This window comes from Cydia strobilella, chromosome 14, assembly GCF_947568885.1.
Source record: "Cydia strobilella chromosome 14, ilCydStro3.1, whole genome shotgun sequence".
NCBI lineage: Eukaryota > Metazoa > Arthropoda > Insecta > Lepidoptera > Tortricidae > Cydia > Cydia strobilella.
Window position 1 is genome coordinate 10,010,374 of NC_086054.1, and position 26,358 is coordinate 10,036,731.

Below are 26,358 nucleotides of genomic sequence, written 5' to 3' on the forward strand. Positions count from 1 at the left end.
TACTTGCGTAACAGAATTTATCATGTCAGGATAGGGGATGCTCTCAGTAACAAAGTACTGGTGACAGAGGGCACAGCACAAGGCTCCGTGCTCGGCCCACTCCACTACTTAGCTTACGTAAATAATATGGACAATTGTGTCGAAGACTGTAGTGTGTACCAATTTGCGGATGATACTTGCCTCATTGCTGCAGATAAAAACGTAAATGTAGCAGAGAGGAAATTGCAATTAGATTTTGACAACATATGTAAATGGTCCCACGACGCAGGGCTGGTCCTAAATGCAAATAAAACCAAATTGCTTCATATACACTCTAGCCAATCAAGATCTGTAAGACCAGTTAGGATTATAGGGCATGACCACCAGTGTCTCCACTCTCTACCGAATGTTGGCCAAAATTGTAAGTGTGCGCCGTTGGAACAAGTTTGTAAACAAAAATATTTAGGTGTCATAATTGACAACCGATTCAACTGGGGTGACCACATTGACTCAGTGTGCACTAAATTACGAGCTATAATGGCAAAGATATATATTCTACGAAATAGAATTCCATATAATATCAGATTGGATGTTTATAATGCACTCGTGGAAAGCATCATTTCATATGGATTAAGTAGTTATGGCCGTACATTTAAGTCATACCTTGACAAAATATGTAAACTACAGGTTAGGCTGCTAAAGTTAATAGTACCCCATAAAATTAAAGAGAATCTTGTGTGTGATAGCGACCTGTTCACTTTATGTAATGTCCTACCGGTTCACACAAAGTTTAAATACCATATGTTAAAAGAGCAATACTTTAGAAGTGAAATTCAGCACTTAATCTCTCATCCAATAAATACAAGGCAAGTAACAAATCAAATGCTTCGAAAGCCCCAATTCAATAATTCTAAACCATTTCCTAAAACAACTGCCAAATCTAAAATCTAGATTCCTATAAATTTTATGGTAGAAGAACATCAGATTACATCATACCAGACCTAATAAATAAGTTACCTAAAGAATGGAAAGATAAGATAACGCCAAATAATATAGGAAATATTCTTAAAAAAGAAATGCTTAAACAATTAAATTATTTTAACTAAATTGAATAATTATGTTATTTCGTATAGCATAAAGGGAGCAGCCTGTATCGAGTAGGCGCCGACCGGTTCTAGTTTTGCTCGGCCGGCCGCGGCCGGTGTGATGAGATGCGCCCACTTGTGTTTCTTTGCAATTATTGTGTTGTTTACGAACTGGATGTGTGCCTAAGTATCGTATTGTATATTTGATTATGTAAGTACTGCGGAATGGAGTATCGAGACAAACCATTCTGGTTTAACGATACTTTTTATTAATTACCATGTAAAATTTGTGATTTATCTCTAGTAAAAAAAATAATAAAGGTTTTCGCAATTTTTTTTCTCCTAAGTAACCGACGAGTAAAAAACTGGTTCCTTTCTGGTTAAGCGTCGCGTATGAGCTACAATATTATTTAATCTGTGATGCCATTTCATGCAAATTTCTTTTGATGTAGGTTCTCTGAATACTGAAATTAAATATTCTTTAGATATCTTCTCTTGATTTTTTGATACCTATTGCATAAATTTAACTTGAAAGAATTTAGCCAATGTCAGTAACAATTTAGCGCTTGTTCCTCTTTATTAAACAATTTTTGTCATTTTATTTTTGTTACAGGCAACGAAGCTCGAAACATACTAAATTAATTACTTAGTTTTTTATTTGTTTTTATCTCGATACCTGTTTGTGAGGTATTTGCACTGGATTTTATTAGTTCTTGAATTTTTATTTTTAATACTTATTTGTCTGGCTAACAATATTCACTGAATTCACGTGTCTTATTCATAAAAATGAAGGAGAAGGTACAGCAAAAGACATTCCCTCCTAAATCTTATGCTTGTGTTATTTCACTTTACCTCGACTAAGTAGGTTCTTCAGTGACATCTGCTTTCACTTGCCCAATCCCGAAATCTTTCAACGCATCTTCTATATGTTTGACCTGTCAAAGAAAACAAATTACTCAATTTCCAAAGTTACAAACAATGATGCAGCTCTTAGGAACGACCCCCGAGGTTTTAGGGAGAATTTCTGAGGTGATTTAGGTTCGGGACATTAACATAACAATGGGTAAGGAAACTTATAGTGCGACATAAAATAGGTGAAATTAAATAAACTGGAACTAAAAAAAATCTATGCTAAGTTGTTTCCATGTTTAAGAATTTTACGTCAAAAATGTTATAGTTACGTAGGAGGTGGCGCCCTCAATAATTTTCTACAATTTCTTGTCAGACTATAGATAATTTCAATGGCGGTCTTAATGTTTGACATCAACTTTGTTAAGCCACAGATTAAATATTTTAGGAGCGAAAATTAGCCCATAAAAAGTTACAATATATCTAAGGAAAGTAAAAATATATTAAATGAACAATTCACGCAGGGCAACTTTACAAAGTTTTGTACGTAACTAAACTCCGTAAATGGTTAATAAACGCTCAATTACTTTGTATGAATAAATAATTTTCAACCTTTTAGGGGAAAACCTAATTGAATAAGCTTAATTTATAACATAATTTGAGATCAAAGGCAAAACAGGGTAGGTAGTTTTCTGTGTTCACAGTTTTCCACAGCAATTATGAAATTAATCTTCTGAAAATACATTAAATTACCCATAAATTTTACCTTACAATAATTTAAATACTTACTAGACTTAGACATCGGTTTCTTTACTCATTAAGTAATTAATATCTTAGTAAAATCATCTGATACAGACGATAATAAAAAAATTACAATCTTGTAAACATAATATTATATAACACCTAGCTCTTTATAGCCTTTATTGCTTCAACTGACACTAAGTTTAACATTTTAACAAACATATTGCCGAAACAAGAGCATGTTAACAAACATGTAGCGAGAGTATAAAAAGGGAGGCAATCTAAAAGCGAAAAAGCAAGTTACCTGCGGCGCGGTCGGGTCTGTTCCAGGATGGTTGTACTTGTGTAGAAAATAACAAGTTCCCGGTGTGTCCTTAGGGAAAGAATTGGGGAGACACGAGCGCTCCCGAGGCTCCATCTCAAAGCCCGGAAATTTTATCAGCCACCTGCGAAAAGTTTCCTTGGAATTGATTCGCTCTTATGGTTTATCGTTTCGCTTTCAACTGGTTCTATATTCGTAAGACCGAATGCTTGCCAACCAGAGTAACAGGTAACCTGAGTTTCGTAAGTATATACACAATCAGAGAGTACACTTATGCTGGTTATGGTTTTTATAGTCTTGAAGTCGCCTATGCTCTGTATGCGATTGTAATGGAATCTGGGCTACATCGCTTTGATCATATCGCCTCAAGTGATCCAGTAGGTCTGATCTTCGACTACCTCTAGTTATCATAAATCTGGAGGTCTATTTAAAGTAGGAATGATCACAGTCACAGAATGTTTGGTTAGTAAGAACTAATAACGAAGCCAGGTATGTTGAAGTTAGATTGAACTTTTTGTTCGGCAGTGATACGCAATTTAGTTAAATGCGTGGGTTCTCTTTGCTGTCGTGGATCGTCTTTATTATTGCTTTGGGAGTGTTGTGTTGGGAATTTGTGTCATCTGGATATACTTTAATTGTAACCTTTAATATCAAAGGGTCTTAGAATTTGGGGTTTTATATGATAAAAATCAATTCGAGTTTTTTGAATGATTCACGGTTAGTTTCACTACTTATATTGACCGGGATATAGACCGTGATTACCTTTTGTATTATTTGTGAGCTCCCGATATTTCGACGCAGTTACATGCATCATGTTCACGGGTGACTGAAGATAGCGGGTGGGTGTCAAAGTTGTGTAGAATGAGGGTAGACAGAGCGCTGTCTACACAACTTTGACACCCACCCGCTATCTTCAGTCACCCGTGAACATGATGCATGTAACTGCGTCCAAATATCGGGAGCTCACAAATAATACAAAAGGTAATCACGGTCTATATCTCGGTCAATATAAGTCTAGTGAAAAATCAATTCATTTTGCCCAGATTTCAGTTTAATTCAACAACTTTTTAAAATTCTTTATGACGTTATACTTACTTAAAAAAACCTCATCGGAGTCTGTAAAACTGTCTGCTTTTATCTATCATTATTTAATTTTGCGTTTGATAGATTCTACTTTAAAAGACATAAATCAGAATATTTGATAAAATAATTTGATTTGTTCCCAAAAAGTTATAAATATGTAATTGAAGCTTCATGAATGTAAACTTTTATGAATGAGGGCATTTATCTACAACCAACACGTTAATTCAACTAGCAAATACGTAGAGGGCTCTTTCAAATATGCTACCATTCATTTCAAAGAGGCTTTCAACTTAACAAGCCGTTCAAACACATCAAAATATTTGTTTACTTATTTACTATACCCCTCAAAATAATTGCTTAAAGGTTAACTGGAAGAGATCCCTGAAAGGGATATGTTCGCCTTTGTACTAATGATGTGCGTTTTTTCCTGTTTTACGTTTATGTACAATAAAGTGTTTTACTACTACTACAACTACCCCTTTATTAAATCAGCCCTTCCCAGATTTTAAAATAATACCCGATTCAAGCCTTATCGCCTCTTTAAAGAAGGGGATTTTATAGTTGGTAATTTTTAGGGTTCCGTACCCAACGGATAAAAACGGGAGCCTATTACAACGACTCCATTGTCCATCTGTCTGTCCGTCTGTCTGTCACCAGCCTGTATCTCATGAACCGTGATAGCTAGATAGTTGAAATTTTCTCAGACGATGTATTTCTGTTGCCGCTATAACAACAAATACTAAAATCTGAATAAAATAAATAGTATTTAAGTGGGGCTCACATACAACAAACGTGATTTTTTTCCGTTTTTTACGTATTGGTACGGAACCCTTTGTGCGCGACTCCAACCCGCACTTGGCCGGTTTTTGCCGTATAATATCTAAGTGTTCCCTATAATAGGTTAAATAAATGCACTCGTCCCGCACACGAACATACATCCAAACGGCAAGAGCAATTAAATTAAACCATCAGAATCAAGAGACACTCTGTTTGAGGTATCCAGAGTGCACTCAGAGTATTTGCGGTGGGCTTCTCTCGTGTCGGACTGGGCTGTTCATTTCGTTGCCTTTCCAGCATTCGCACGAAGCTTCGTGATAACTGAGATACATAACGTGAACGTATTTAGATACGCAATGTGTCTGACGCAGCGTGCATCAGACAAATGTGAACGCAACCATATTAAATGTATGAAAGACTGTATAATTTCACTGGCTCAGCTGGAAACTCGTATAGTCAACCGGAGCCAGCACTCAAAAGGAATACTAAAATCAGCCTAATCCACAATACTTACTCGTACGTGGTCGGACTGACGTTAATCTTCAAAGGTTCAGAACCGGACTCGAACTTATTGGCCAGCGTGACGTTGTGTCCGAAGAGGCAATATTTGAGCATAGTGCGTCCCACTACTCCGGCTAATACAGTCCCGGTGTGGAGGCCTATGCGCATCTATCGACAAAAAGAATATTAATGTCAAAAAACATTCAAAAATATGTATTAGTTATGTATCCAACCGAAGATTGATTGTCTATGACCTACCGTGGTATAAGTACAAACTAACAATTCTTAAATAAAGAATTATTATTATTATTTGTGTATATGGTCCCATGTTTCGGGACTATGGGGTCCCGAACCCTTGGGAGGCGTAGTAATCTAAAAGAAAGATTGTTATTATTATAAAAATCTGACTGCTAATAAAGCACATGTAGCAGCTCGGTCTTTATAATTGTGCAAATCTATTAGCAAAAAGTAATTTCAGGAGTCTAAAATTTTACTAATTGTTAAATAATATTATCAAAAAAAAAGAACTGCAATTTGTTGTCTTACATAAATTATCTCGCCACGTGATATTAAAGCGATCCACATTGTCTCGTATACCTCGTAGTGATTGTTAATCAGATGCTACTTTCAACAAAAACCTCAAAATAAAGTATTGAAATGACATGGGAAATTATTCTCGCAAACCTTAATAGGATGCCCTTCGTGGGTGAAGTGCAGCGCGCACGTCTCGACCATGCGCATGGCCATCCACGCGATTTGCGGCGCGTGCGTGTCGATCTTCCTGTGCAATCCGCTCGCCACGCAGTACGCGTCGCCGATCGTCTCCACCTGGACAAAATCAACATAAATATATCTGGATGACAGATGATACGAACAGTCACGTGATTATTTCTATACATTATTTAAGTTTCGATTGGCGTTTTCTAAACGATTGCCTAATTATTATTATTAATCGTTTATTTCAGATAAATTTTATCTATAAAATGTCTCTCTGTCACACTTATATAGAAGAGATACAGACATTACCATTTCGTTCGCTACGGCGACAAACTTCTTCTGTTCTTGCATCTGTTGTAGATTAGCCGGTGTGAGTAAAACGCGAGCGAAAAAAGTTTTTTAGTACTTCTTTAAACTAGATGTGTTTCTAAAGTGGTATCCAGATTTTATAATTTGTTAAAGTTTTGATCTTGTTATGATATGACCTTGACATGACTCGTAGTGCACTTCGCGGGCACTAATAAGTGAATGAATAACGAGTGTGATGTTTTGTGACACCACTTGCAGTGAGGGCCATCCCACGCGTCTTTTGAGAGTCGGCATCTAGTCAGCGCTATGGAAAATGGCGTCGTTGCGCAGTTACGCCAACGTTGCGTCCAGCAGCAGCCATAGAGTTGACTCGCCGACGCTTGGGAGACGCCAGGGTGGGGGGCTCTGAATTTCGCACGTTACCGCTCGAACCATCGTATCATATCAATATCAAACAGATTTTTGACATAAAAATACCGCTCCTTAATGTTAATTGTTTTCACTGTACGAAAGGTACGGTATTTTGAACTACTTAGAACTTAATGTGTATATTACTGTAAATATAGTGACAGTTTTAGTACAGTAGTTTTCTGAGACATATTCAGTGGACAATTGAGTATTGAAATCCTATGTTTATCTGGGCTCCTATAAAATTGTGCGATAAAAGCCAGCCTTAGCACTGCGGAACTCGGCGGAGCGTGTAGTGCATATCCAAGCAATTTTCCGCCTCGTCGAAACATGCCAAAGCCGGCTGAAATATCAGCGACTTGTCTTAGCTCCGCTTGTTCGGGTTGTACAGACAAGAAGTACAGAAGTCGAGAACACGAAAGAGAACATCGGTCTTAATTTACGAAATAAAAATAAAATCTTTTGTAAAGCGACTTGTTCTAATTTTAGATAAGATGCCGGCGTTTTATCGCGGAAGACACATGTAGTGCTTATTTTCTTGAAATTAAAAAATGGTCCAATACAAAGATTTTCAATACTTTTATCTTCTGTCATCGTGACCGTCACTTTCTAACAGGTACGTAAAGTAAGACGCATGGCACGATTCACCATACTCGTACAGTAACTATTGGCATGGATACTGTTTTGTTTACATTATCAGTAGAACAGCTAGAGCCATTATCATGCTTGAGCGTTTATTGTGAAACTTATAGCTGAGCGAAGATTGCTCAAACACCTTTTTCAAAAGACTGAGTTTTGGCAATCAATTATTAACAAACACATACTCCAACGCTTTCTAACCCACATCATACTGCCTAACAGTATCTTGCTTTCGTATTTGCGTCAAAACAGATTCATCCCTGGAGCATCTGGTGCCAGTAATTGTATAATTAGTTTATGATACTGCTACATAACGCCTAATTAAGTACAGTTACACTCACTGCTCTATCTACACATATATCATAAGCTCTCTATAAAATGTTTGGGAACTGCACGTTACGACCGCCATAACCGCCATTGCAGCATTTGATCACACACTCAATGAAACATCATCTCGACTAATACTAGAAATAAGGTCTAATGAACATTTTCAAAATTTGAATATCATTATTAAATCTATATAATAAAATATCGACTTTATTATTTCGTAAAAATAACATTTTCACATAGTTTTAACAAAGCAGTTTATCGTTATGCCGTAATTTACGGTTTCTGAACGGACCATAAAACACATTATGATACGAGTGTAGATAAAATAATTATTATAAAACGTATTTGCAGTAGTTAAAATTTTAAACTGACCTTGTAAACGTCGAGCTCCTCACAGAAGACGTCAAACACGGTGTACAGGTCTTCTAGCATATCGATGACCATCATCGGCGTGGCCGTGGCGCAGATTGAGGTGAAGCCGACGATGTCGCTGAACAGCATTGTTACGTCATCGTGACTCTTGGCTTCGATCTTTTCGCCTAGGGAAGAATAAAGTTAATGCCATTAATATACGAACAATGGTGCGCAGCATACTTGGAATTCGTAGAACCGGGTAGCAAGTGTGCTAAATTAGCGACCGAATGGGCACCACAGATCGACCGTGGCAGAGACGGGCCAAAAGAAGATAACGAGACGACCTGGACTCATTTTGTAGCGACTGACGGGAGCATGCACAAAGCCGTAAGCCGTGGTGGAAGACAAGAGAGGCATTTATCTAGCAGTGGGATATAAAAGTAGGTATACAGATGCCTATAGTCAGTTTATCCAACTTCATTAAATCCTCGGGCGGGCGTAAACCAAAAACCCAAAGTCAGCCCGCGACCGCGACAAGTTGACCGGATACAAAACTATTGTAGCTATACTACTCGTATACATATTATACTCGTACGTTTAATTACTTTAATTTCCTTTGGCATCTAGTAAAGTGCGCTGCGGCCCGGCGTCGCCCGGCCTGGTTGATAATGAAACCTAATACACAACACAAGAAATAGTTACTCCAAAATCGAAATACAAAGCTTGTTCTTCGACGTGGGATATCACGCAAAGTAGCTTCTAAACACGTAGTAGAATTAACGCTAAGTAAGATGGGAGGTTAGGTTATACAAACCAAACTTTATTAATTGATGCAGCAATACAGCTTTTCTGACATAACATTTATTAAACAAAAGTTTGGCTGGGAAAAACATTTGGCTTATCTTTCTAGATACACACAAAGTTAGTGCAAATAATAAATTCATGTATCATGAATTCATGAGATACTTTTTGCTAAAAATATTTATTTTTTGGGTAACGTTCTTCGGCGTGCTGTTTCTCGGTTACGTATTTTTTTCACTGTCAGAGATATTTTTCTTGTCCTTGAGAAAATCTTGGTAACTTGATTTTTATTCATAATTCTTTTACAAAAAATTTTTACAAAATTAATGACAGACACAATTTTGTTTTACGTTAGTAACTTGTAAACATTGTAAGCAAACGGTAAATACTTATTTCAAAATATGAATTACTTGTTTCATACAATATTCAAATACCGACAGCTAGATCTACAAGATAAATGTTTTAGTGTTATACCGCAGCCTAATTGCCTATAAACACGAGAAAACTTACGGAACCTATTTATATTAGTTAGCGTTATTAAATTGAGCCCGGAAGTAGCCTAAATTGGTGCCAAGGGACGCACGTGTTGCTGCAGTATTGGGCCAGTTTACACGAAACTTAGACCTCGCCACTTACTCCCATAAGTAACATAACGATTAAATTGAATAAAAATAGTACATGATAACTGGTGTATATGTTACCGTGTAAACCAGTTTTTAGAGTAAACGCGTTTTCTTTAGTAAATCTGGTTTTCCGTTTCGCCTCGGTGAAAAGTAGTATCAACTAGGATTTTTCAATCAAAACTAGTTTTTACAAAATGCCTTTGTAAAAACTAGTTTAGATTACAAGTGATGTTGGCGAGACAAGTAGTAATCATTGATAAAAAAATGTTTTCTTTGCAATTATTAAATAGTTGTGAACGTTTCCTGCGAACTTGACTTTTACTGCCCACCTTTTTGATGGCACTCATTCATTCAGTATGTGGTCCAAAACCTATCTCACCAGCAGCAATCGGTTCTAGTTGCTTTGTGCACCGCCTAAAACCTACCAGTTAAATCTGACATTTCTCTAACTACTTAATGCATATGATGCATTAATCATTGTTAAATTATTTGTCTCCTTGTGTCTTCTTTTACATAAAAGAGAACCTAATAAACATAATATAATATGATATTATAAAGGCGACATATTATAAAAGGTCAAAGTGCATGCTTTCAACGTGGACTAATTTAATTTTGCTCTCAAAAATATCTTGGTGTACAGTCGCCATCAGATATATCGGAGCAGCCAAGGTGCTCACAAATATCTGAACACGCACTCTAACGCCTTGACAATAGAGGAGTGTTCAGATATTTGTGAGCACCTCGGCCGCTCCGATATATCTGATGGCGACTGTACTATCAAAGGCTTTATTCGCTCTAAACATGTAGATAATGTTTATTCATTCCAAAAACCGACTATCAGTCTCTTTAACAAAAAGAAACAGACTTCAGATATTTCTCTTAACTCTTAATTCAACATTAAGTATCATTGTTCTTAAAGACATACTTATTCCTTTTTGTTATTAGAGAATTGCAAGTAAAGTTAATATAAGTGTGGTAAGGTTATGTCAAGTATTTTATACGTTGTGATAATAAGGGTTAATCAGCGGTAGTTATCAACATTCCATATGAATATTGACATGAATAACAAGAAAATTCTCTTCTCAAAACGCCTCTAAAACAGGGAAGCTTATATGTTATGCCGCATTACATAATTTTAATTAATTAGCGAGCCGTCATAAAAGGGCGTCAACTGAGTTATCTACCCACGGTCGCGCCTGCGGCTGTAACTTTTATGATACAATCTGTACTTTACACCACACCTGAGATTATACCCGCCGCTTACCAAACTTTTGCCTCAAGTAAACCAGTATATGTACCTACTACTTAGATTATTCCAAACTATGAATTTATCAAATAATGTAAATTGAATGTACTGACGATCATAATATAAATTCGTGTAGATTAGTCTAAGATAATTTATATAATAATATATAATAATTTTATATTATGAGAATAAATATCTAAATCTAAATCCATGATATATTTTAACTGCAATTAATGTCACTGTACGGTTACATACAGTACGTAATGCTGTGCGTTTGTATCAGTAGTTATATAAATAAATTAGTGATAAACTGAAATAGATGTCTGTCGGCGTTATTGATATTAGCGCCATCTGTAATTGTTTTATTTCATGTTTGTCTGTGCCATCTAGTGGCAGACTGTGAAATTATGGTAGATGATTTACTTTTACCGACGTTTGCGCGCCATCTGTTGGCTACTTTATTAATCATTCCGTGAATCAGGTGACCGTTGGCGGACCGGTTGGCTTGTTTTTGAACGGAGGAGAACTCACTTTCGCTCGAGCCGCCGGCCTGTCTACGCGTCCTAAGGGTGAGCTGTATCACACCTGAATCACTTTGTTTATTGTTCTGATTGTGTTTATTTGTGTTTACGTGTATTGGTTAAATAATTGTGTGATTACCATATAAATAAATATACCGTACAAGTAAGTTGTTGTGGAATTAATCCGGCTACAACATGGAGGGCCAGGGCGAGCCCGATGACGACGGCTCGTGTTCACCTATAATATCTACTCATAAATCCGACATCGGAAGTGGAAAAAGATTGCTTAACGTGTCCGCGACTCAGCAAAACCCTGACGTAAACAAAAGTGACTTGCCGATTTCTTCTGTGACCGTGCAAAATACTGTGCAAATTCCTTTCACAACAGATAACAATAACGTGACGAATCCGGTCGCTAGAAATGAAAATATAGTGTCGTCTTATGCCGCGATAAATAATCGTGTACCGGTTTCTGCCGTGATAAACGATAATGACGTGCAAACTTCCACCGCGACCAACGCTTCTAATAATGAATCTAATCGAATATTATCGTCGTTAGCGGATATATTACAAAGATTAACAAACCAACAACAAACAAACATGAATACAAATAATGAAATGTTAGCCGGTATTTTAACAAAAGCTGTCACTTCATCACAGCGCCCAAGACTAAGTGATATTTATATTGCGCCATTTAACCCGGACGGTGAGGTTCCAGTTAGGGATTGGTGCGAGCATGTAGACAGGGCTAAACAACATTGGAATCTAACGGATTACGAGATTTGCACTAAGATTGCTGGCTTATTACAAGGTCGAGCGAAGACCCTCGGAGATACGTGGCTTGTAAAATCCCCACTTTGGAGCGACATGCGAAATGCTTTAGTGCAGACGTTTGAACCTGAAGCACGGTATTCAAATGATATAGTGAAATTACGTAACTTCAAATTCGATGCGTCAAATCCATCAGAATCTATTACACGGGCGTGGACTATTTGGAAGAGAATTATGAGCGGTGATAGGGAAAAAGATGCTGTCGAAGCAATTATAGGTTGTATTGATAATGAATACTTGCGATTACGTCTGATATCTAGTAAATGCACGACCGTACCTGAATTGATCTCTGTTGTGTCAACTACAAAACCCCGCGAATCCAAGAGTATTGAACCACCAGCAAAACGACCTAGGCTTCGCAATAGTCGAGACGAATCGCTCCTGTCTTGTTTCAAATGTGGCAAGGTTGGCCATGTGCAATCAAATTGTCTCAATAGTAAAGTTACTGGACCTAAGCCTCTGTTAACCATTGATGACTCAACAGTGAGCACAAAACCCTTAGAAAGGCAACCATCAAAGTGTAATTATTGTGGGAAATTAGGTCACACCGAAACCGTCTGCTTCAAAAAACTCAAGGACAATGGTGAAAAAAATAGCTTAGATTACAGTTAAGTCTAACGTATCCATTCCATTCCAATGCAAATTAAAGTCAATGAGCGTCTTATAGTACTATTTGACAGCGGACCAGATCGCTGCTTAGTAAGAAGACCATTAGACCAAAAGTTACCTGAAAAAGAAAGGATATACTTTTTAATGCCATTGTGAAGCGAACCTATTTTGTCTAGCCAATGTACAACAGTCTCTATGTTATCAGTGTATTCATTGAAATATGTTTTTATGCGAGCTTGTAATTGGATCCGATCTGGTGAAATGGACGTTAATGGGAACTGCTCAAGTAGTAGGGACGACGAATGAAGACTTTATACAAAACACTGATACAAATTTGACTAACGTAAATGAATTTCAGCAATTAAAAGCGGTTTTGGACATGATTAGGATTGTCTTTGCTTCTAGAATATTTACCAAATTATTCAACTCGAAGATCCCAAGACGGTATTGTCCCGTTGATTATATTGCATAGAAACTATTCCGTAACAAAAGATCAGATAGATAGATTAGCTCATGCCTCTTGTTTCACCTATCATGATATGACTCAAGGTTTTGATCAGATCCCTATCAAAGAAGAGTGTATCAAAAAACACTTTAGGTATGTTATCCGAGACGATTTATATTATATGAGTATATTTGATGCAATTTGGGCTTATGAATACACAAGCGGTGTTTCAACGTGAAATAATAGCGACACTGCGCCTATTTCTCAACTAAATACTAATTTACACGGATTATGTCCTTATAACATCAAAAACTTTTAAAAAGGTACTCTAAATATTGGAACAAAAGTTCTAACTGTTTTTCATGAGGCTGGCTCCCTGCGACAGTTCTAAGTAGTTCTAGCAGTTCTGGCTTAGGAGCAATATGGGTCAAATAAAATACGGCCGGCAACACGCATTAGCATACATGAGCATGTGAACGAAAGAACCGGAAAGTCATTATCGAAGCATCTCGTCATTCTCGTTATTCGAATATCGTCAATGAAGCGCACGAGCTTCTTCAGTCGCGAGTTTATTTATTGTGGTGTTGTAGAGCTGAGACGTGACCCTGACTTAGCCGCAATAATAAAGAAGTCAGAACACGGTAAAGAAGTGAACAAATACAACTTATATACAAACATGCCACCACACCCTAGCTGCTTACGGCCTTGAAGCATTTTGGATGGGAGAAGGAAGACACTTGAAAAATGATGTGAGGTTTACTGGTTTGCCGCGATGTCCAGTACTGTTAAGAAACTTTTGGATAACTGTGTCATCTGGAAATCAAGTATCTTCATGTGCAAAACACGTACAAATATAGGTACCTAAATCAACGCCATTCCAAACAATCCTTATACACATGGATATGTTGTGGTACCTAATTATTCGCGCATATACGAAATTCACGCCAATTACAATACAACAAGTAAGACTTCGATATTTAAGCTTGATGCTCTCAAAACTCTAGTATGCCTGTCTCGAACACCTCATTAAATTAATAAGTGATTACGGCACTGTTTTCACGACTGAATTTGAGGCATACTGTAAGGAGAACGGTTTTCAACAAAGTCGATCCAACGCAACGGTCAAGTGAAGAGAATATTGATGGCAGTTTTTAAATGGCAATCCCTAATTATGAGTCTAATAATTGGAAGAAAGGCCTCATGATACTCTTAATATAAACTGCACTAAAAAATAAGACTACTTTTACTTCTTTACGTAATAGCCCTAACAGATATGTCATATGCTGTACCCGCTAAACTAGTGTGCTTAATTAATGACGCTGAATGTATCGGTTTTCGCGACCAACCTGTACGTAAAATAATATAAAGTGTTCTTAGGGACAAACACAGTTTGACAAAGGAAAACACGGAAATAGGAACAGCTGTCAGGAACCCATGTCGGCGATAAATCAAGAACCCATTTAAAAAAAAAACTAACAACAAAAGAAAATCGGATTCATAGCCTGAGATTATTTTCGATTTTATAAAAAAAAAAACCAATAGTAACACTTAAAAGAAAAACATTAATTGAATTGAATTCAACGTTAAGTGGAGATGTAATCATTAATACCTTATTTAACGTTAAGTGAATGTGTTAAGTGTGTGTTAAGTAATTAATTACTTTCAAGTTAACTGTATGTGTAATCATTGATAACCCTTCAACGTTAAGTCACTGTGTAGTGATTACATAGCAATAAGTATATTGTACAAATCACTATGTACGCTAGGTAAATGTACTTAAAATCATCTGTAAGCGAGTTGTTGCTTGTATGTATTTGTCGAGTTGTTGTACCTAGCAAGATTTCTTTTTGATGAAACATTTTATATTAACATATTCACTGGAATCTCAAGTAAATGTTTAACTGATACTGTGTAAACATTGTTACATAGTTGTCGAGGACAGGGGCCTCCATCTATGATAGTTGTCAGTGGAACATAGTTGTTGAGGACAGGGGCCTCCATCTATGAGCTCGAATGCTTGAAGTTGTAGAGGACAGGGGCCTCCATCTTTGAGATTTGATGCTATCGCATAGTTGTTGAGGACAGGGGCCTCCTTCTATGAGATTTTTGCTGATGCATAGTTGTTGAGGACAGGGGCCTCCTTCTATGAGATTTTTGCTGATGCATAGTTGTTGAGGACAGGGGCCTCCTTCTATGAGATCTCTTTTTGTTGCATAGTCGTTGAGGACAGGGGCCTCCTTCTATGAGATTTTTGCTGATGCATAGTTGTTGAGGACAGGGGCCTCCTTCTATGAGATTTTTGCTGATGCATAGTTGTTGAGGACAGGGGCCTCCTTCTATGAGATCTCTTTTTGTTGCATAGCCGTTGAGGACAGGGGCCTCCTTCTATGAGATTTATTGTTGTTGCATAGTCGTTGAGGACAGGGGCCTCCTTCTATGAACACCATAAGCTTACAAATGTCGAATTGGCCGAGTGGCTGATGATTGGTTTTGTATGATAGTTTCTGTAGAGCATGTCGAGCGCGACCTGCAGCAGGATGGTCGTGTCGGCGTTATTGATATTAGCGCCATCTGTAATTGTTTTATTTCATGTTTGTCTGTGCCATCTAGTGGCAGACTGTGAAATTATGGTAGATGATTTACTTTTACCGACGTTTGCGCGCCATCTGTTGGCTACTTTATTAATCATTCCGTGAATCAGGTGACCGTTGGCGGACCGGTTGGCTTGTTTTTGAACGGAGGAGAACTCACTTTCGCTCGAGCCGCCGGCCTGTCTACGCGTCCTAAGGGTGAGCTGTATCACACCTGAATCACTTTGTTTATTGTTCTGATTGTGTTTATTTGTGTTTACGTGTATTGGTTAAATAATTGTGTGATTACCATATAAATAAATATACCGTACAAGTAAGTTGTTGTGGAATTAATCCGGCTACAACATGGAGGGCCAGGGCGAGCCCGATGACGACGGCTCGTGTTCACCTATAATATCTACTCATAAATCCGACATGTCATATAATATGTTAACGAAAAAGTGACCAAGCCCTCCAGTAGCGGAGTTTGCACAGGCCTTAAAAATGCCTTAAAATCATCTGAGAGTATTTTTATACTGGTTCGCCTGACGCCTGATTACAATAATAACCTTGTATTTAAGAAGGCACGTACACTTGATTCTTTTGTAAACAGCTATTACAGGGTACCTAGCACGTGACGTCATTACACGTGTAAGTGATATAACCTATTTTTAATGGTATACAGTAGGCAGGTACCGCGATTACCTACGCTACACTATGGTGCAGACATATAACCTTTTTTTTTTTAATGAATTTATTCATATAATACAGTTACACAGTTACACATATACTATAAATGCGCCAAACTGGAGTAACCAGTTTATTGGCGCGCCGCGCTCAATTCTTACTTAATTAAAGTTTACATTTGTGACTTATTCTACCTATATTGTTAGTAGAAGAGAAGGAAAAGAAAGCATGCATTTATTTATGTTAGAATAATTTTACATTTTATGTACGTATGTTGTTAATATATTTTAATACGCACATGTTAGGTATGTTAGGCTTAGTTAATTCGTTGTTTTTAAACTAACTGTAATAATTTTGTGTAAAATGAGCGATCAAGATATTTCGGGGACAGACCAATGATGCCACAATGCCTGTCGCAACATGCGGTTTCAGAACACATCATTGAAAGCTTATCATAATATGGGTACCATGTTTAGTGGTAAGCAGATACCCAGCTTCACAAATAAGGAATGGACACGCTTCACCAAGCCCCAAACGGAATAACCTTACCCCGAGGCGGCAAATTCACACAAGATTGGCTAAATCTCATATGCCAACAAACTTTTCTTGTACCAGGTTGCCATGGTTACGCCAAAACCCTCGTCTGTTATTTGAATCGGACGAATATTATAGGTAGACTATACATTGCCTACTATACTTACCTATACATTGAAAAATTGCACAAAACAGGGACTAAGCGGAGTTAAAGGGGACTTGAAATGTATAGGGATTGAGATCTGAGATTTTCAGAGAAAAGTTTATTCGACATTTTTTACTTATGAAGCATTCTAAGGATTTTTTTGTCATTTTGTCTACGAAACCTAAAACGCTACTTACTGAATTCATTCTCGTAAAAATCCGTAATGAAATTCATAACGAAACAGTTTGTCAGATTTAGTTATGAAAAAAAATTGTTTTTTAAGAACCAGACAGTAGGTATGTACGGTCGAGTTCACAAACATCTTTCAAACAAGCCAGCATTCCAAAAATACTACTTTATTGACAGTATTTGAGAGGTATGTAAATATATTTTTGGAACGTTGGCTTGTAAAGATAAGATAAAATTAATAAAGATAACATAAGATAAGAAATATTTATTTCATTGAATAATATAAAAAAAATTAAACAATCATAATACGCTTAAATAGTACTTAAATACTACAAACATGGTTTAGAAAAGTAAACATAAAAATAAATATAAGATCTAAGCAAAAATTGTAACAGGCTCTATTATTTGTATATCAATACCTAAACTAGGTAACTTAATACCATAGCATAGTAAGTATCTGGTGTAGATGTTTGTGAACTCGACTGTACCTCTTTATAAAGGAATATACACAACCCTTTTGTGTTCGAGGAAATAAGGTCACTGACATTACTTGAGTTAACTGTTATGTCACTCGAAATAATAAGTCAATAGGGTTGCCAAAGACATACACAAGGAGCATGTCACTCTTGAAAACACATTAACGGAGGCCGGGAGGCGGATTTCTCTGAATATACATTTCCAAATACAAATCTAAAATGTATTGTGCTCGGTATAACAAAACTAAGGCAAGGATACGAGGTGTAAACATAGTGACTGTTTATGTGTGTGACTTTTAACTAACCACAATGTCTTTAATCTGTGAATAATAGCAGTACTTAATGCCAATAAGTTAACTTTCCGACTAATTGTTTTGAAGTGAAATTTCTAGTGTCAGCCATACGGCATAGGCGGCGACAAAGTTCTCTCGCTTGGATACAATAGGCATTCATAAAAAAAAATTATGATTAAATTTTATTATTTTTAAGTTTAAAATGTTCATGTTACTGGCCACTTCTTTTTAATTTATGATTTTTGTACACTTCGTCATCGCGCGTCGGTAAATTTAGCAAGTAACAATTTAGAAGATATATTTGTTTCAAAGACATGTAAATATAAACTAAGCAATACAAAATCTCATAAGATGAAATATTTGTTTAAATGAAATTCTAAAAAATATGATTGTGTTTGGGTTGTGTTTTCGATACTTACCTAACCATAGTCTTTTTGCAATGTGAGGTGGAAATATCAAATGCAGAAGACTGACGTTCTTCTCTCTCTCCTTGTCTACAGCTTTACTTGCTTCTTCTATTCTGTTCTTTAACTTGTCCATTCTTCTTCGAAGACCATCCTGTGACACATTTCTCATTAGGATCAAATCAGTATGCTTACTATTTTACAGTATGCTTACTATACTCATAAACAGCTATAAAGTTATTAACAAATAGGTAAGAGATTAGGTTGAGAATTGACTGGATGAATTTGTTTTACTTATAATATGCACAAAAATTTGGAAAAATTTGAATCTGACTATAAGCAGAGAACGTAATTTAAATTCAGATTTTTTTTTAAACGGGATGGTACCTATATTTATTCAAAATGGTAATGGCGTGCTAATAAAATCATACAAGAATATCTCTTTTTGGCTCGGCCCTCCGAATTTTTAAGGGGCCTACTGATTACCAGTCCGCCGGACGATATCGGCCTGTCAGTTGTTCGGAAGTTCGGAACTGTCAAATTTTTGTTCTAACTGACAGGCTGATATTGCCCGGCACAGGCTGATGATCAGTGGGCCCCTTTACAGCAGACCAGAACACACCTACATAAAATATAACATGAAAAATTTAGGATATGGACGAGTTTGATACAAATCGAAATACTCAAATCTAAAAACTTCAGTAAAAGGTAAAAGATTTTTACCAATTTATTTAATTCTTTTTATTTCATTCATTTAAATCAATTGAGCCAAAGAGTTTTTAGTATGGCATGAGCATCAAGCGTACTCCGGAACAGATCAACAAGTGGACTCTAGAAAAAGCTTTGACAACTTAACTGGCCGAGAGCGGGTTTAACCGGTATTCACTGGAGCGGACGCTCCAGATAGAGGTATAAATTCGATTAACTGAAATTCGCTAAATTTTTTAAGTTATAAGCCGGATGTCGGATTGACAATGTTTTGAAATAAAGCAAAAAATAATTTAAGATTCTTTTATTGCGTATACTGCCCACCGCGTTAACATTAGTCATTATTGATAACTGTCTAATAAAATTTATTATTTTATTATATATTTAATTTATTTTGAGTCAGAATAATCACTTTTAGCTGTTTATTTATCTGACAGGTGTCATTTTACTTCAAAATATCTCATCATCTCATCTCAATCTCATGATCTAAGACGTATTTAAGTACTATTTATTTACATACAAGATATATACAGTGGTACTACGTAAAAGAAATTAATAACTAGCTTAAATCTAAAATAGGCCCTTGAGGCATTGTACCAAGGATGCTGGCGGCATTTCCTCGCTGTATCGCAATGCTGATACGTTGTGCGAGGAAGCCGTATTTTATTTTGTAAATATTAATATTTTTTTGAGAAAACCGCTATCTCACAATAGTTTTTAGTCTGTCCGAGACATTGCAATTCCAAAGGGGTCCACGGACTATCAGTCCGCCGGACGATATCGGCCTGTCAGTTAGAACAAATATTTGACAGTTCCGAACAACTGACAGGCCGATATCGTGCGGCGGACTGATAGTCGGTGGACCCCTTTAAACTTCAACTATACCCACCTATCACAGTTTTTTTTTTTTTTTTTTTTTTTTTTTTTTTTTTTTTTTTTTTTTATTAGCCAATTTTGGTGTCCCACTGCTGGGCAAAGGCCTCCCCTCGTTTTCTCCACTCGACCCTGTCATCGCCATTTTCCCACCATTTGGGGTAGAATGCGTCCAAGTCGTCCCGCCATCTCCTTTTTGGTCTGCCTGAACCCCGGCCTGCACCGTCTATGGTGCTCCGTGGGTCCCACTCAGTAACCATTTTGGCCCATCTTTCCGGGTGCACACAGTGCACATCACAGAATACTGACTAAATATGTACCGTAGTCTTAAGGTAAAAAAAACACTTACAGTTTTGTATTTTTCAAATCGTACATCGTTAAAACTGATAATTTTCTCCCTGAGTCCCTCTCGGCCTTCAGCCATTAAAAACTTCTAAGTGAGCAGTCCGCTTTTTCACGTCTTGTTGAACAATGAATTTATCTATCTCAATATTTACAACTTTTAACAGCTTATTAATTATTTTTAGAAAAATGTTTTTGTTTGAGTCACTATGAATTATATCTATTAGAACAAAAGTGATAATAAGTCACTCAAACACGTAAGTGCTTATAAATCATATAAACTCTAACTGAGGATTGTGATCATCATAATATAATTATTATAGATTTATAGCCTCGCTGTTCAATGTTTAGGATGACACAAAGTATTTAGGTAGTCTTAACGGCAATCAAGGTCAACTTTTTTGTACAAAGTGAGAACAGGGCCGAAAAACTTAAAATAATACTTTTTGGGACACTGGGTTATTATTTCACAAGTTCTTGAGTGTACGATTTGCCTCCATAAGTTTCTGTCCACCGTATCTGTTACACCAGTTCCAGACAAATTTGTACAATACCTGAGCTCTAGCCTGTTCTCCAACTAGTATCACGTCTCTCGTGGCATCATGCAGTGGAATGTCAGAGATGAAGAGACCGCGTCCAGTGAGGCCTTCCAGGCCATCTAGGAAGGGGGAGCCGACGAACAGGAGCGAGTCGGATTCTGGGCAGAACACCATCTGACCCTTTATTTCCAAGCCCTGTGGAAAAAAACAGTCATTAAAAATTTAAAAAAAGTATACTTAGTCGAATTTGTTTTCTGCTATTCTTCCCTTAATTGATCATGTAGGTACAAGATCTTGTACAAGTCTTTGGTTTGTGAGGGACGAAAAATGTTAAATCCTTAACGCTTGGTAAAAAAGTAAAAATGCGCACTATTTTAATATGACGTCGAGTTGCGGAAACCAACTCCGCGAAAACCTATAACCTATAACCTGCTCACTATTTTGCATTCCGAGACTAAGAGTTCAATGTAATGCACAAAAGTGAATTAAATTTTGACGACCGGTCTGTCCTAGTAGGTAGTGACCCTGCCTGCGAAGCCGATGGTCCTGGGTTCGAATCCCGGTAAGGGCATTTATTTGTGTGAGGAGCACAGATATTTGTTTCTGAGTCATGGGTGTTTTATTTATATATTATATATATCGTTGTCTGAGTACCCATAACACAAGCCTCCGTGGGTTTACCGTGGGACTTAGTCAATCTGTGTAAGAATGTCCTATAATATTTATATAAAAAAAATAGAAATGTTTTGAAATTAATTAAAAATATTACCGTTACAACGTTAATAAATAAGCTTGGTGGTCGAAGGTAATAATTAAAATTGTTTAATGATAAGTGACTTTGTATGTACTTATGAAATATATTATACGTGCCTGCGTCGCGTGCTCTCATTGAAGCTCCTCGTTATGGAGCGAAACATGTTGAGACATTTTCGACTTAATATTACGTGAGTGACCCGTTTTCATATATTAACGTTTTTATACAATGTAATGCACAAAAGTGAATTAAATTTTGACGGCCGGTCTGGCCTAGTAGGTAGTGACCCTGCCTGCGAAGCCGATGGTCCTGGGTTCGAATCCCGGTAAGGGCATTTATTTGTGTGAGGAGCACAGATATTTGTTCCTGAGTCATGGGTGTTTTATTTACATATTATATAATATATATCGTTGTCTTAGTACCAATAACACAAGCCTCCTTGGGCTTACCGTGGGACTTAGTCAATCTGTGTAAGAATGTCCTATAATATTTATATAAAAAAATAGAAATGTTTTGAAATTTATTAAAAATATTACCGTTACAACGTTAATAAATACACTTTTTTTATACTACGTCGGTGGCAAACAAGCATACGGCCCGCCTGATGTTAAGCAGTCTCCATAGCCTATGTACGCCTGCAACTCCAGAGGAGTTTGATGGTCGTAGGTAATAATTAAAATTGTTTAATGATAAGTGACTTTGTTTGTATTTATGAAATATATTATACGTGCCTGCGTCGCGTGCTCTCATTGAAGCTCCTCGTTATGGAGCGAAACATGTCGAGCAATTTTCGACTTAATAATACGTGAGTGACCCGTTTTCATATATTATAAATATATACGTGTTTCACGGAAGTTTTATTTGCTATAACGTAATTCCGTAAGCAATTCGGTTAGGAGGTGCAAGCGCGCACTGCTTGCCATTAGAGCTGGTCAAAGACGCCTAGTCTTACTAAGTTGGCATATAGTCGAGAAATTGGAACGGTTACCGCCGTGGCGGGGTGGCCTAGGGGTTCATGGCGTTAACCGCGATAGCTAAAGACGTCGGTTCAAATCCGGGCTTTACCACTGGAGGGCTTCGTCACTTTTTCTTTAATATATGACATCTATTACAGTTTTTAATTTATATATAGTAGTGTGACTGCTAAAAAAACACATCAAAATATTTAATAAAATAACTTGATTTGTTCTCAAACTTGTTGTTAATTATTGTTTATTTATTACCAATTAAGATTATTATTTTTCAGATGGCAAGTAAAATAAAACAACATTTTTGCATTCAATTTGGTCACCCTATTCAATGTGACGTCTTGACGCTTTCTATACAGCGTATGTCAAAAGTCATAGGGTGACAATGATTACTTAGTATAAGTCCGTTTCCATAGTTTTATTTCATGAGTAACTATCGCGGTAACCGAAGACAATATTACTTAGTATAAGATTAAGTCTACCTGAAAAACAAGAAAAATTGACTTAATTATCTTTTAATCAAATACTACCATCATGATCACAGAGGATCATTTACAGTAAGAAAAAGTGGTTTTGGATCACGACCCAGAAATCACCCTGTATAGGAACTGCTAGCACATAGTCAAGTAATGCCGCAGAAAGTTGTCTTTTGCTTACGAGTTCCATCTAGCGTGGAAAGTACTTACTTAGGAGTTTAAGTTATAGTTGAATAGCGAGTTCGCGCCCGTTACCAAAACTGCTTAGCACAAACACTTCGTTAACTAGTTAGCTTTAAGAACTAACTTTAGTTTGGTTACAATGAACTTTCTCAGAAGGTGTTAATGGCAGCACTTTGTAAGAGAATATAATATGTATTATGTTAGTAGAGGTGATTAATGTACATTATTTTAAACAGCCTTACTTGTCTTATGCTTTATTTTTTTACTTTCTTCTTCTTCTTCACGTGCCATCTCCGTCCAGGAGGTCGGCGACCATATGTCTATATGTCTCTCTATGTTCAGTCATGCGAATTAGTCTATCTATGCTCTTCACTTTTAACCAGTCTCTTATATTTCCAGTCCATGATGTGCGCCTTTTACCGCTACCACGCTTCCCTTCAATTTTTCCTTCAATTATTAATTTCAGTAAATTGTTTTTATTGTTTCTATATATATATATATATGTCCAAAATATGCTGTTTTCCTTTTCTTAATTGTTGATACTACTTCTAAACCTTTTTTCATGATTTCCAAAACTCTAACATTTGTTATTCTATCTGTCCATTTAATTTTGAGCATCCTTCGATAAATCCACATTTCAAAAGCCCTTAGTTTGTTGACCAACTTCTTTTTCAGGGTCCAGCTTTCGGAACCATACATAAGAATTGAGATGATGTAACATTTAACCATTCGCCACCTCAGTTTTAAGTTTATTTTTCTGTTTGTTAAAAGTTTCCTCATTTTCTGAAAGGTGTTTCTGGCTATTTCAATTTTTTACTTTAGTGACCCTTTAAAGTTCAGTATAGAAAATTATTGGAAACAAATAAAATTATTGATCGAGCGTTAGTGAAGGTCTCCGTTTCTTCTTCTTCTTCTTGCTGTGCCATATCCTCAGCGGATGTCGGCGACCATCTTACGGAACTTGGTTCTATCCTGTGCCAGTCTAGACAAACTGGCAGTGTCATTAATATTGGACCAGCTTTTAATGTTGTCTATCCAGGTTAGCTTTCTCCTTCCTCTGCTCCTTTTGCCGTCGATTTTCCCTTCCAAGATGTTACGAATTATGTTATTAGATGTTATGTCTCCGTTTCAGCTTGGGTAAAAATGCTTTCGTATGTCCGGATGTTCACACACAAAGCCACTAGTTAAATATTTTTGATTTGTATTTTTAAGTAGTCACAACTACTATATTATATCACTACACCTTATAAACCCCCTTGTTAATCCCCCGCCAAGTGTCTGTCTGTATGTTCATGAGAAACTCAAAAACTACTGAACGGATTTTCATGCGGTTTACATCTATCTATTCTTGAGGAAGGTTTAGGTGTATAAATTGTTAAGGTTTTGCGTAAATTCGTCTCCCTGTACGAAGCCGGGCGGGCCGCTAGTAAATTAATAAACCGAAATATCATACAGGTACTAAAGAGAAAAGTAGCCAAGCCAAGGCTAAAATCGAACCGGCGTCTTCACCTTATGCGGCTCACCACTAGGCCACCCGGTCACGGCGGTACCCGTCCAAGATTCTCGAGTTAAAGCAAACTTTGAAAGCTGACTGGAAAGCAAGGTAACTTCCTTATGCTGCCAATAAATGAATCTGTATCTGTAGGATGATTTTCTGCTTTAATCATAATTCACTTATCAGTCGCATTAAATATTTTGATAGTTGGTAACTAACTGATATTGCATGTTTAGGTAATTAATGCAAAATTTGGCGGTTCCAAACCACTTTGATAAATTACCAACTAATTAGAGGAATTTGCTTTTAGTCAGTGTGATTATGTTCGAATTTTCGATATTGAATATAACATAGCTCAATAATGTCAGTATTAATATTATGAGCATTCCCCAACTACCTTGATTTACTAATTCTGATGATTAAGGTAGTTACTGTACCTGGTTACGTAATATTAAATGAATATTCCTGCTAATTTAAATTATACAATACAAATAGCTTATAATTTATTAAAGTAAATATAATCAAGCTAATGGTATAAATATGGGGGATGAGAGCGGTAATATTTTACATCGGACGAAGCGAAGCAGAGGCAAAAAGCCAGCATGAATTTTAAAACGTTTTTAAGAGATCTATCACTTTCACTAAATACGCATCTAAGTAATACAACAAAAAGACACCCTAGATCTAAGGGCATATCGCCACCATCTTTCGCTCATTGCATATTCGAGCGGCATCAGAGAGGCAGACAAAGTTTTTCGATTTTTCGCGCCAACATCCACCATCAATATTCTTTCGAATGGAAAGAATGGACCAACAGCACACGAACCAATACCAGATGGTCTCTCATCTCCAGAACTCAACATTTCAAAATTCGAGCAATCAACTTTTCGAATACGCTCTCCGTTCGCTTTCTGTCCCAAGTTCTGACGCTTTTATCTAAGTAAATCTTCAGTTTGCTTCCTCTTTTCTTCCAAACGACGTATATGCGAACAAAATTCGCACACATACGACTTTTGCTTTATCACTGTTGTTCTGAGAGAACCTCGAAGTTTAACATCTTTCTCTGCTATTCCGGGATTATTTGTTCCGAGCCAACAGAATGCTTTTAGGAACATCGTGCGTGTTTCGCTATCAAATTTTGAAGCGACTTATGTGCATAGGGGAGCAATTCCCTCTATTTTTGTAATTTTACACATATTCTACATAAGGAATATTTTTCATTTCAAACATTACCCTTATGGGCTTACACAAGTATTTAGAAGTTAATCGTGACATATTTTTTTAAATTCGACTTTCACGTACATTTATTTATTACAATTTAGAAGAAAACCAATACGAATATAATTTTATATGGCCAATTATTATAAGTCTCAAAAATTTAAACGTAAATCTTTTCTCCAAACATGAATGAATTAGGTAACCCATTAATACTCATATCTTCATATTTTTTTTCTATAAGTAAGTAAAATATATGCACCTAACAAATTTTATTTTGCCTCCTAAGTTTTATGTTAACGACACTCCAGTACAAAAGTAATATTCAACCTCTGTA

At 36.6% G+C, this 26,358-nt stretch overlaps 2 protein-coding genes across 2 annotated transcripts in view; one reads left to right on the forward strand and one right to left on the reverse strand.

Annotated features, from left to right (window-relative positions):
- Nucleotides 1-1,873: 1,873 nt before the first annotated feature.
- LOC134747179 (head-specific guanylate cyclase) overlaps nt 1,874-26,358 on the reverse strand; it is a 96,579-nt gene continuing 72,094 nt past the window's right edge. The window contains exons 8-14 of the mRNA XM_063681764.1: nt 20,946-21,125; nt 18,484-18,622; nt 8,113-8,279; nt 6,022-6,165; nt 5,351-5,505; nt 2,959-3,100; nt 1,874-1,999 (exon numbers count right to left, since the gene is read on the reverse strand). Coding sequence (XP_063537834.1) covers nt 1,922-1,999; nt 2,959-3,100; nt 5,351-5,505; nt 6,022-6,165; nt 8,113-8,279; nt 18,484-18,622; nt 20,946-21,125 — 1,005 coding nt within the window. The 3' untranslated portion in view covers nt 1,874-1,921. The remainder of the gene's footprint in view (nt 2,000-2,958; nt 3,101-5,350; nt 5,506-6,021; nt 6,166-8,112; nt 8,280-18,483; nt 18,623-20,945; nt 21,126-26,358) is intronic.
- On the forward strand, nt 11,481-12,747 carry LOC134747395 (uncharacterized). The gene has a single exon (XM_063682019.1). The coding sequence runs from the start codon at nt 11,481-11,483 to the stop codon at nt 12,726-12,728; it is 1,248 nt and encodes a 415-aa protein (XP_063538089.1). The 3' UTR covers nt 12,729-12,747.